The 11,867-nt window shown below is 47.8% G+C and overlaps 2 protein-coding genes across 5 annotated transcripts in view; one reads left to right on the top strand and one right to left on the bottom strand.

Annotated features, from left to right (window-relative positions):
• Window positions 1-915, bottom strand: part of SIRT3 (sirtuin 3) — a 22,144-nt gene extending 21,229 nt beyond the window's left edge. Inside the window, exon 1 of one of the 2 annotated variants that reach the window (XM_040639779.1) lies at window positions 401-915. In XM_040639779.1, the coding sequence (XP_040495713.1) occupies window positions 401-455 (55 nt within the window). In that variant the 5' untranslated portion in view covers window positions 456-915. Of the gene's footprint in view, window positions 1-180; window positions 263-400 lie in introns of those variants that run through there. The other variant, XM_040639782.1, reaches the window with a different exon arrangement.
• Window positions 1-11,867, top strand: part of PSMD13 (proteasome 26S subunit, non-ATPase 13) — a 14,821-nt gene that overhangs the window by 1,283 nt on the left and 1,671 nt on the right. Inside the window, exons 1-10 of one of the 3 annotated variants that reach the window (XM_040639789.1) lie at window positions 996-1,177; window positions 2,422-2,500; window positions 5,998-6,032; window positions 6,118-6,173; window positions 6,410-6,453; window positions 6,637-6,723; window positions 8,387-8,558; window positions 9,713-9,792; window positions 9,871-9,996; window positions 11,550-11,612. In XM_040639789.1, the coding sequence (XP_040495723.1) occupies window positions 1,083-1,177; window positions 2,422-2,500; window positions 5,998-6,032; window positions 6,118-6,173; window positions 6,410-6,453; window positions 6,637-6,723; window positions 8,387-8,558; window positions 9,713-9,792; window positions 9,871-9,996; window positions 11,550-11,612 (837 nt within the window). In that variant the 5' untranslated portion in view covers window positions 996-1,082. Of the gene's footprint in view, window positions 1-995; window positions 1,178-2,421; window positions 2,501-5,997; window positions 6,033-6,117; window positions 6,174-6,409; window positions 6,454-6,636; window positions 6,724-8,386; window positions 8,559-9,712; window positions 9,793-9,870; window positions 9,997-11,549; window positions 11,613-11,867 lie in introns of those variants that run through there. The other 2 variants (XM_040639791.1, XM_040639790.1) reach the window with 2 other exon arrangements.

The following is an 11,867-nucleotide window of genomic DNA, read 5'->3' as shown; positions in this document are numbered from 1 at the left end:
AAAAAAAAAAAGGAATTCTACAGATCAGTACAAAAGACTGAGAAAGCATTTATGTTTTGAGATGAAAGTAAGTCCAAGACATATTAAGTAAAAAAAGGCTACCTAAACAGTGTCAACAATTAACATATAAGTGTTGCTTGTACTCATCCCAATACCCCCTAAGAAACAAGAAACCGCTACCGTGGCGCCCTCCGGAATACCCTCTGAGCTGCGTGGACAGGGACTTCACATTTTCAGGTCTTCTAGTGTCCCACCGACCATGCAAGGAAAAAAACCCGACTCCCGCGCTCACCGGAACTGCACCCGGCCTGCTTTGCAACCCCAGCAACGCGCGGGCGCCAAAGCGCTGGTCTCCGCCCCGGGCCGCCGCCCGTCCGGCCGAACCAAGAGGCCCACTCACCTGCCGGGCGCCAGGGCCTGAAGGCGGAAAGAGCCGGCCGAGCCCACCGAGCCATGTCCCAGCTCCTCCGCCGCCCGCTCGCGACCTTGTCCCCAAGGGCCACGAGTCCGCCGCCGCGCGCCCCGCCCCACCCCGCGAGCCCAGGCTGGGGTGGACGCCAGGTGGGGGCGGCTTCCTAGCCCCTTGGGGTCCCGCTTCTCGCCCTGGAGACCAAACCAGGAGCCAGCATTTCTCTATCCTGCTTTCCCACCGTCTTCAGTCGGGAGGGTGATGCGCGCACTTTGCGAGCACTTTACTACGGCCAGTGGTCACATTTTCACTCAGTCCTCGCGAGACACTATTAAGCTACTATTATCATGGTCCCCGTTTGAGATGAGAACCTGCGGGTCACAAAGGCCGAGGCCACAAAGCCAGTCGATGGCCGGGCCGACCCCAGGCCCTCGTACTGTTGAATCCCACGGTCAGCTGCGCGGGAAATCGGGTACAAACCCTGGAGGGAATTTCTTCAGAGGCACCGGCGCGGTTACCCGGACAACCCCCGCGCGCCGCCCGCCGCCCGCCGCCGGGGAGCTCCCGGCCTGCCTCGCGCGACGAGGGCCGGAAGTGAGTGAGCATTTCCGGCGGCCATTCCCGCGGCGCTCACACCTCCGTTGTACGGCTGTCCCAGGGTCTTCCTGCCGTCATGAAGGACGTTCCTGGCTTTTTACAGCAGAGCCAGAGCTCCGGGCCCGGCCAGGCCGCCGTGTGGCACCGTCTGGAGGAGCTCTACACGAAGAAGTGAGCGCCCCGGGCCCCAGCGATGGGAGAGCGAGGCAGAGAGGGGGCGGCGGGGGGAGGGGCGGGACTTAGATGGACCGAGGGTGCTCAGCCCCGCGTGCGGAGAGTGGGAGCAAGTTAGGCCGGAGAGGTGCGCTGAGGAGGGGGAGGGGTGACAGCCCACGGGGACTGAGGGGCAGAGCCATAGGCAGAGTTTGGGGGCCTAGGGTTCACTGCCTTCCTGACCGAGGGGCTGTGACTGAAGTTCCTGCACTCCCCTTCCCCTGATCTTACGAAAAGGGTTCAGGGCTTTAAAGGTTGTTCGCTCTTGATTCCAGACAAACAAGCAAACACCCTTTCAGAGGTAAGGCTGCCATGCATTTTGAACAGCAGATCCTGGTGTCTTGGCCTTGGTATGGTGTGGCTGTGTCTACGCCCTCTCTCAGCGGTCTGGAGCGGATAAACCAGAGCCGAATGCAGTTTTGTTTTTTCCCTCTTGATTCTGCAGCTGGTTACACCCTGGGTTTCAACCACATCTCCCCTCTCCCATGGTCCCTACTTTCCGTTACATTTTATATTGGGTTTTGTGCCCCTGAGATCTCCGAGTTTAGGCTTACTTAGGATGAATTTTTTTGACAAATTGTCTGTTGCCAAGCACCAGCCTCTTTTCAAACGAATAGAATAAGTGGCTAGCATTGTTCCATAGGAAAGTACACCTGTAACAACTTCCCTGTTAACAACCCTAGCGTTAAGCATTGTGCCTCTTACATAGAAAATGAATATATATTTGGGTGATGTTCAGCAGCCTTCTGCTATTAGCGTTTTATTTGCATTCTTAAAAATTAGACTTCGGCTTCGAATGTACCGTCACTTTTCTAGAGGATTTATTCATTTGCCTGTTTAACCCTTCATTCATCCCATTTATAGTGGAGGAAACAAGCTCACTTTAAGCTCCTTCCCCGAGATACTCAGCTGTTAAGTAGAAGAGCCAGGATTTCAACTTGGATATGTGTGATTCCAAATTCTTGTTTTCAGTCAAACCTCACAGTAATTCTTGAGGTAATTAAAAAGATGATCTCCAGGGTGACATACCGTTGAATAGCAGAGCGAGGAAAAGAGCTCCGGTGTATTAGCACCTGGTTTAGCTTTCTTCCTGTTACACAGTAGAGACTGGCTACTATTTGTTATTTGATAGGACTATCAAGGCTGGAGGTGTCTGTGACTGGATATTAGTTCATAGGTCTTAAGGGCCTTATGTTTTTCAGGTTGTGGCATCAACTGACACTCCAGGTGCTTGATTTTGTGCAGGACCCATGCTTTGCCCAAGGAGATGGCCTCATAAAGGTAAATGATTTGCCATGCTAGGTCAGATTATATAAATATAAAGGACTTTTAAAAACAATAGGTGGGCTTTTATTAATGCATTATACCTACTCAGTCGTCAGTATGTCAGGGACTGTTCTAAGGGTTTTGTATATTTATTCATTTACTCTTTACAACAACATTGGGATATAAGCACTACTGTTACCCTATTCATTTGATGTAGAAGTTAACACCAAGAGATTGAGTAACTTGCCGGAGATCACAGCCAACAGGTGGTAGAAGAGTCGTCAAATACAGTCTGGCTTCTTCTAAAATCCCTGCCTAGGGGCGCCTGGGTGGCGCAGTCTTTAAGCGTCTGCCTTCGGCTCAGGGCGTGATCCCAGCGTTCTGGGATCGAGCCCCACGTCAGGCTCCTCTGCTAGGAGCCTGCTTCTTCCTCTCCCACTCCCCCTGCTTGTGTTCCCTCTCTCACTGGCTGTCTCTGTCAAATAAAGAAATTAAAAAAAAATCTTTAAAAAAAAATAATAAAATCCCTGCCTAAAATGCTGTCTTATAGCATAGGATGCCCTGTATCTTACTGTTTGTAGACTTTTTTTTTTTCAGTACTGTACTTTTGGAAACGTACTCAGAAATTCAAAGTGCAAACTCATTGGAGGGTGGGGTAGGAGATAATGGAAGAGAACCATAGAGACCTTGTAGACAAGTGTCATCAGTCCGCGTCCTTCCCTCCCACTGATCTGCTTGCTTGCCAAAATGCCTTGTCTTGGGTGGTGTGAAAGATGGAGCCTCTGTGCTTCACTTGGCGGTGGGGAGGTTTGCAGGGGAAAATCCTCTGTAGTAGGGCCCTTTAGAATTTTGTCAACAGGTGGGGGGGAAACCATTCTCTGCCCCAGCCTTCCCCACACTCCCTGACAGACCCCCACCAATTTGTTCACTGGTAGCTTACTCTTTACAGTCTTTCTTGGCGTCTTACTCTTTGATGCCTTTCTCTCAGATTCTGAATGAATCAGAGATTTAAACCTGCATTGGAACCAAAAACTAGTTTTTGATAGCTTGAGTTATTTGCCCTGGATACATTACTTTATATGTGCTCACAGTGAAGCTAACCCTTATTACCCCACCACCTGGGATCCTAAGATTTTCTTGTGTTTTATACCCACCAGTTTGACATTTCACTCCTTCCAAGGAACTTCTATTCATCTGTAAACCTAAAGATTTTACTGGGCATTCTGTCTTCTGGATTATGTGGGAAAATGATAAATTAGAGCTGTCTTAATATTGTTCCCTAAGGTTCTATATCATAGCAATGAATAATTCATGATTATTCATCTCTATCCTTTACTTTCTTGTCTTTAAATCACTTTCTATACAGAGCAAAATATTCCCTCAACCCCCTGTAACATAACACTTACTCAGGTCAGCAGACTGGTGTTTTTACTGTGTCAGTGGGCAAGCAAACCTTTAAAAATTGTTGGGACTCAGCCCGCACAACTTTCAGACACGTAGTGTTCATGAACCTGCAGTGACCAGTAGTAATTTTGAGTTTCTTTTTTCTTTGGATGGGTTTTTGCAAAATTATAACGGGTGTCAGAAAAGTTGAGAATACCCTCTTAATGAAGAAGATATCTTTGAAATAGTCCTTTGTAATGAAAAAGCCATTTTATTTAGAGAGCTCTTTGCTGGGTGCCAGATTTATCTTTCTTAAAGATTTTATATATGTATTTGACAGAGAGAGACAGTGAGAGAGAGTGCGCGCACAAGCAGGGGGAGCAGCAGGCAGAGGCAGAGGGAGATGCAGGATTCAGTCCTAGGACCCAGGGATCATGACCTGAGCCGAAGGCAGACGCTTAACCTACTGAGCCACTCAGGTGCCCCGTGCTAGGTGCCAGATTTAAATAACTAACTGGCTGCTGTAGGGACATTTCTACCCACCCACCCCCAGTTTTACTGAGAGACCATTGACGTATAATACTGTATTAGTGTACGGTGTGGAGTATAGGTATATGTGCAAAATGGTGACAATAAGTCTAGTTAACATCCATCTCACAGTTATGCTTTTTTTCTTCTTGTGATGACAACTTTTATGATCTACTCTCTCAGTAACTTTCAAATATACAGCACAGTATTGTTAACTGTAGACACCGTGCTGTACATTTTATCTCCAGGACTTGATTATGACCGGACATACTGTCTTCAGCCATTTCTTGCACCCCCACCCCCTGCCTCTGGCAACCACCAATCTGTTCTCTGTATCTATGAGTTCAGTTTTTTTAGGTTTCACGTAGAATTGAGTCATACAGTATTTGTCTTTCTTTGTCTAACTTACTTCACTAAGCAAAATGCCCTCCAGTTTCATCCATGTTGTCACAAATGGCAGGATTTCCTTCTTTTTATGACTGAATACTACCCCACACTCTGTGTGCATATACACCACATTTTCTTTCACAGGGACTTTCTATCTTCACATCCCAGAGGAATTGCAGACTCTCCTTATCCAAGTTGACCCCATCTGGAGGCTCCCTCTTCCCACTTTGCCCAGTTACCCAGCGATAAGTTCAGAGGTCATTGTCAGCTCCCCTTCCCTGTGACCAGCGAATCTCTCGGACCCTTTGTCCACCCTCACTGCTGTGGCTCCCTCGCTCTCCTGTCTTGACCGGTAGCCTCAGCTGGTCTCTGTCCCTCCTTCTGTTCCCTCCCTGTCCTCCCTGCCCCCGGTCATGCTCCTAAAGGAGAAGTGTGACCATGTGTTCCCACTGGCTGCGGCTAGCCTTCAGGACAAGGACAAGCCCCAGTGCCTCCCACTGTCTGTGTCCTTCAGAAGTGCTCCTAAAACAGTGCAGTGTTTCTTCAGTGCTTTTGCGCATGTTTGCTCCTGTCTGGAATGTTCTCCCAATTCCATACCTCCTCTCCCATTCCAAGCGTGTCCAGCTCTCTAACTCCTCTTCCTTCCTTAAAACTCAGTTATCACCACTTCTGGAATAACCTTCTTCGGAACCTCACCTTTTGGCTGATCCACCCACATGGGATTTTTTCCTGGCTTGTAAACTCATAGTGTTGTCATTTATTTTTTTACAAGTCTGCTCTACTAGGCCAGGAATCCTTGAAAGCCCAACTTTTATTTTACACATTCTGTGTCTGTAGTACCTAGCAAAGAGTCTGAGTCAGTACTCAGGTGTTTGCTGAATGGCTAATAAATTTGGTAATGGAGGCTGCAACCCTCTAAAATCTGAAGGTTAGTGAATCTTTCAAACTGATAGTCTGTTTTACCTAAAATACTTTGGAGAAAGAATATAGGAATTGTTCTCTAGGAGATTCTTACAGGTCAGGGATCTAATTCCCAAGAAAAAAATCATAGCTTTCTTCAGTAATCCGTTGGTGATTAATAAACTCAAATATGGGTGTCCTGTCAGTTCACCAACATGTCTGCAGTGCCTGCTACGTGGTGGGCATGGCGGGCATGTCTGATTTTGCAGAATGAAAGACATTCTGTAATTACTGTGCGTGTTTTGGTTCCACAGCTTTATGAAAACTTCATCAGTGAATTTGAACACAGGTAAAACACCTTTATCGGTTTTTTACTTTGAACATGGAAACATTGATGCTTAGTGACACTCAGAGGCTGCTGGTTTTTATTTCAGGGTGAACCCTTTGTCCCTGGTAGAAATCATTCTTCATGTAGTCAGACAGATGACTGGTGAGTCTCGTTTTGTGTCGTAAAGGAGAAGATCCAAATGGTGATTAAAATGATCTGAAATATAAGTTAATTGAACTTTTACGTTTTGATAGAAAATGCCAGATTTTACGTCACGTTTTTATTATATTTTATGATCTAACCCTAGAGATTACCCTAAGTGTTGTGGTTGGTAGGAACCAGTCTCTACAGATGCCCCTTTGGTGGTTCTTCTGACATTGTTCTTCTGCCTTTTCTAGACCCTACTGTGGCTCTTACTTTTCTGGAAAAGACTCGTGAAAAGGTAAATGTGAAGTCTGAGCCAAATCTTTAGAATATGTGTGACTTACAGTTTTGTGTCTGTGCCCGCTGTACACACCTTGTAGAGACCGGCGTGTCTCTAGTCGTGTCAGTGAAGCCAGCGTGCAGATGTTTTGTTCGTCTCCTGCCCACACTTCTCAGGTCCCCTTGTCTCTGATGTCTGTAGGTGAAAAGTAGCGATGAGGCAGTGATCCTGTGTAAAACTGCGATTGGAGCTCTAAAATTAAACATCGGGGACCTACAGGTCACAAAGGTAAGGTTGCTGTAACACAGGTTTGTCTTTGGTTTACAAAGTTGGTGAGAGTTATGGGGGGAAAACCCTATTTCTCCATTTTACCTTTTAAAGTGATTTTAAATTATAGAAAAGTTGCAAACGTAGCACAGGGAACTCTCATACATCCTCTCGCACGCTCCCACTGCCGACATTTCTTTGCCCCATCAGTCTGTGTGCACGCGTGCAGTTTTGTATTTTGTTTTTCAAAACCGTGAAGAGTCAGTTGCTGCTATGAGGCCTATTACCCTTTAACATAAGGGGACTGCCCTGGGCAAGCACAGCACATCTGTCAGCAGGAGGGTTCCAGACAGCCTCCGACTGTCCACATGGGTCCTCACTGACCAGGGTCAGCCCACTCACCACGACAGGTCACAGGCTGCTCCTTTGCCCCCTCTGCCTTCTAATCCTTGTAGAAGTTTTCTCTCTGTTTGTTATTTCCGTTTTAGTGTAATTTGGGGGATGGATGTGGTTATGGGTGGCAGTAAGACCAACTTATGTGGCCAGTCCACCTTGTTAAAGTAGAGACTACCTGTGTTGAGTTTGGATTTGGGTTTGGGTTTTTTGGTAACCATAATATTTAAGAAAATATTGGGGTAAGTGTTGATGTTCTCCTTGCCCTAAAATAACCTTTCTTATGTTTTGTTGCTTCCCAGTCCTGTCCTGCATACATACTTACTGCGTTTTGCTCTGAATATTTAAGACATGTCAAAAGCCAGAGAATACTATAAAGAATTCTGTCGTGGGTGTCCGCGTACCCCACCCAGCTTAGGAATGAAGCAGCACTGCACGGTTGGAGCTGCTGGGCCCTCAGAGCACGTTCCTGCACCAGCAGTGCTCCCGTGCGCGTGTGTGGTGTTCCTCGTGCTTGTGTGGCTCCTGACACTCGCTAGATAGGGCGTGTAAGTCTGAGTGATACATAGTATTGTTTTGAGTGGCTGGCTCGGTGTGAGGTGTGAGAGTCATCGTGCTGATACCTGTGACCCATTCATTCTTCCCATTATTTGGTATTCTGCTGTTATGACTGTTTCACAGCCTGTGCATCAGTGTCCTGTTGAAGGGATTCCGGGGTTTTCCTGTTACGAACAGTACTGTTAGTTATCAGCACTTCTGTGCCTGGTTCCTCACCAGCGCGTGTGCCTGCAGGTGAGGCTACAGGCATACGGTGTGTGTTTTACGCCTTTACCAGATGTGGTCAGACCTTTCTCCACGATGGCTCACACTCCCCTAGCACTTCCAAAGCTCCGAGTCTTCAGCACTTGATACTTTCAGACTATTTAATTCTTGCCAATCCGGTGGAGATGAAATGCCATCTCATTGGGGATGTATTGACCACTCCATTCGTGTCTCCACTTCCGTAAATTGCCTGTTGATATCTTTTCTTTTGCTCACTGTTTTGTGTTACCGTCCTCCTGTTGATATGTAAGAGTTCTGTATATAGTGTTGGTCACACTCCCTTGCGGGTTACCTGTGCGGTAAGTACCTTTGTCCAGTCTGTAGCTTATTTTTGTTCTCTTTTCTGTGTGTCTTGGATGAGCTGAAATTTTCCATTTTCACATAGTCCTGTCTGTCAGCCTTCATGTCATGTATTTCCTTAAAGGTGCTTTAAGCTAAAAAGAAGGGCAACCTTGCTTCCTGCGTTTAGGAAACAATTGAAGATGTGGAAGAGATGCTCAGCAGCCTCCCTGGTGTGACGTCGGTTCACAGTCGCTTCTACGACCTCTCCAGTAAATACTACCAAACGGTCGGGAACCACGCGGCCTACTACAAAGATGCCCTGCGGTTTCTGGGCTGCGTCGACATCAAGGATCTGCCAGGTAACATGGAGCCATTAAAGTCCACGTCGAAGGAGCACGCTTTTGAGGCATGGTAGCAGGTCTCAGAAGCTACTCTGGTGTATCCCTCCCTCGTTGAAGAGAGCACAGGTGGTAGAGGGTAGAAAGAGCCATGCAGCCGTCAGTTTCTCCCCGGGGCTGCCTTCAGAATTCAGCTCAGGTGAAAACAAGACTGCGCCCTGTAGCCCCTCGCTGGTCCTTCTCCAGTCTTCCCTGTTCTCTGAATCAGAGACCTTTGTGAGAAGCCCAGCAGTGTCAGCGTCTGGGCCCCTGCAGCAAGAAGGGCACGGTGAAACCCGGTACCTGAGATCTTGTGCCGGAAACTGAACAAGATCCAGGGGAACACCTCACAGAAATCTTTCAAGGATCTGAGGAATGGAAAGAAAAGTGAACAATACATTTTGGGGAAAGTGCAAGGAGTGTGTTTAGAAAAGAAATGTGAGCCCATTTTAGGTGTTTCTCACAGTACACTGTTGAAGCTGTGGAGACCAGCAACCCCTAAAATTGGGTGCAGTTTTAATTCTTGCATCTCGAGAGAAACATTGGAAAAAGCAAGTAGCACGGTCAGGAGAGGGGATTGTATGGGAACAAGGAGTTAGGCTCACTCTATTCTGAAAAGAGGCTAGATGAGGTGACTTTAAGAGAAATAAGAGGTAATTCTTCCCGGAAGTAGATTAGCTGAAAATATAAATAGAGTCACGTATTTGGGTAGGAATAAGTAAACGAATGAATGTCTTTCCCACAAAACCTGCACACGTGGTTCCAGGTATAATTTGAGTTAATCTAGTACTTTAAGCGATGACTAATGGGGCGCCTGGGGGCCTCAGTCGGTTGAGCATCTGACTCTTGGTTTGGGCTCTGGTCATGATCTCAGGGTCCTGGGATTGAGCCCTTTGTCGGGCTCTGCGCCGGGCATGGAGCCTGCCTGAGATTCTCTCTCTCCCTCCGCCCCTCCCCACCTTCCCTCTCTAAAAAATAAAAATAAAAGATAAAAAAATTTTTAAAAAACCAACGTGTTAAGGCTTTGTGATATGACCATTACAGGGAATGGTTTCTTTACTTTTTATGAGATTTTTAAAGCCAAACAGGACTGGTTCTCGTAACTGGGTGTCACTGGAGGTGTGTTGTTGCCGCAGTGTCTGAGCAGCAGGAGAGAGCTTTCACGCTGGGACTAGCAGGACTGCTTGGCGAGGGAGTTTTTAACTTTGGAGAACTCGTAAGTGGACCCTGGGCACAGATTTCTTAACAACGGGGAGACTGATTTTGTGGTCAGCTAACCATCTCCTCCTCGCAGCTCATGCACCCCGTGCTGGAATCACTGAGGAGCACCGACCGGCAGTGGCTGATTGACACCCTTTACGCCTTTAACAGTGGCAACGTGGAGAGATTCCAGACGCTGAAGACCGCCTGGGGCCAGCAGGTCAGTCATGGGAAGGACGGCTGAGCGCTCCTGCAGTGCCCCTGGCTCGCCTTCGTCCTGCGTCTGTTCATTGATTTAACACACGTTTGCTGTGCACCTTCCCTCTACACAGCAGGCTCTGGGGAGACAGGAGATGAAGACAGGCCGGTCTTGCTCTCAGAGCAGGTGGTTAAGTGGCTAGTTACGGCAGTAATTCAGTTACTATGGTAGTGCTCAGTGCTAATAACAGAATATGACAGGGGAGTGTCATCTGGGTGACGGGGGCGTCACCAAGGACCCAAAAGAAGTAATGCTCTGTATCTGATCTTAGTTGTGAGTAGAATTTAGCCAAGTGCAGAATATGAGAAGAGTGTATTCAACAGAGGAAAAGGAAGCTTTTAGCATGTTGCTGACCTGAAGTAGGGTCGGTGAGACCAAAGTGAGTGAGTGATGAGAGCCGGGGAGAGCCTCGAGTGCGGGAAGGCGGGACAGTCTGTGCAGGGAGGGAGCGGTCAGTGTAGAGGGAAAGGGGTCAGCAGGGGAGAGGGCACTAGGCAAGGAGAGGAGCCTCTGGGAGGTATGGATCAGGGAGAAGAGGTATTAACAAGGACCTGAACTTTCATAGTAAGTTTATTTTTTAAATGAGATTATTGGAAGCAGATATTACTAAAATTGTTCGTAGCGATAGGGATGATTGTTTTTGTACTTTTCTGAAATTTCAGTTTTCTCAAAGTTCAAAATAAACTTGTGGAATTCACAGATAGTAGAGCCGAGTAGATGTAAACGGGCTGTGAAGAGGCAGAAAACCAGCCCAGCCAACCGTGACTACAGTCCGTGTGTCGATCTTTGAAAGAAACAGGTGTGCCACTTGGAAAGAAAGATGGCTGGCTGTAGAAACATAAGAACTTCAGAAGTGCGTTGCCAGCGCTGTGTGTCTAAGCAGTGAGAGCCCATTTGGGGGAGTGGGCACTTCTGAAGAGTTTGACCTGTCCCGTACCTGTGGCAGAAGTATCCCTGGAGGGCTGCCTGTGTTGGGGTATGAGTTCCTAAATGTTTGCATCAGGGAACCCATTCTCTTTTTTTTGTCTCTGCTCAGCAGTAACCTGTGGCCTTCCTGCAAGGAGACTGTGCGGTTCTCGTGACAGTGCTGGTTTTCATGACAACTTAATAACTTGCTCTTTCAGTCCAGAAAACTCCCTGGAACTTAAGGAGTGTGTTCCTCGGAGGCTCCACTTACACGGAGCTGACCGAGCAGGCAGTGCACTTGGACCTGCTCAGGCACAGGACGGGTCATTCCTTGCCTTTCTTTGTGCCAAGAGTCTCCTTGAAATGCCTGCACCTGGGTCCTGCCCCCTGGTGTCTGTGGCATTAGGGTAAATCTTACACTGTAAATGCTGTCTTACGTGGGGCACGGCTTTTCAGGGAGACGCCAGGTAACGGTGTCCTGAGAGAAGCGAGCCTCCACGACCCTGCTGTACAAGGTGTTTGGACATGCCAAGTTTCTTTTCGTTCGATCTGTTGAAGAAGGAATTTCAAAGCCCAGGTTAGGTAACTGAGGTCTTTCTACCTTCCAGCCTGATTTAGCAGCCAACGAACCCCAGCTTCTGAGGAAAATTCAGTTGTTGTGCCTCATGGAGGTAAGCAAGCACCCAGGAACCTGCAGGTGAGCCCATGGGGTCCTGCACACTGTCCAAGGCTCTCATAGTGATATTTTGGCCACACCCCCTCTCCACCACCTTCCTTTTTCTTCTGCCACCGTTTGCTTTTTGAAGTTTGTATTTGAGTCTCATCTAAGATAACGCAAAGACCCAGGCTAGCGGAGGTGTTCCCTGGCCATCTGAGCTCAAGTAGCTGCCACCTCATTGTACGCACCCTTCTCCGTGCTCATCTCT

The sequence above is a fragment of the Ursus maritimus genome, unplaced genomic scaffold (assembly GCF_017311325.1).
Source record: "Ursus maritimus isolate PB19 unplaced genomic scaffold, ASM1731132v1 scaffold_23, whole genome shotgun sequence".
Taxonomy (NCBI): Eukaryota; Metazoa; Chordata; class Mammalia; order Carnivora; family Ursidae; genus Ursus; species Ursus maritimus.
The sequence above is the reverse complement of the archived record's forward strand: the minus strand, read 5'-3'. Positions and strand labels throughout refer to the sequence as shown.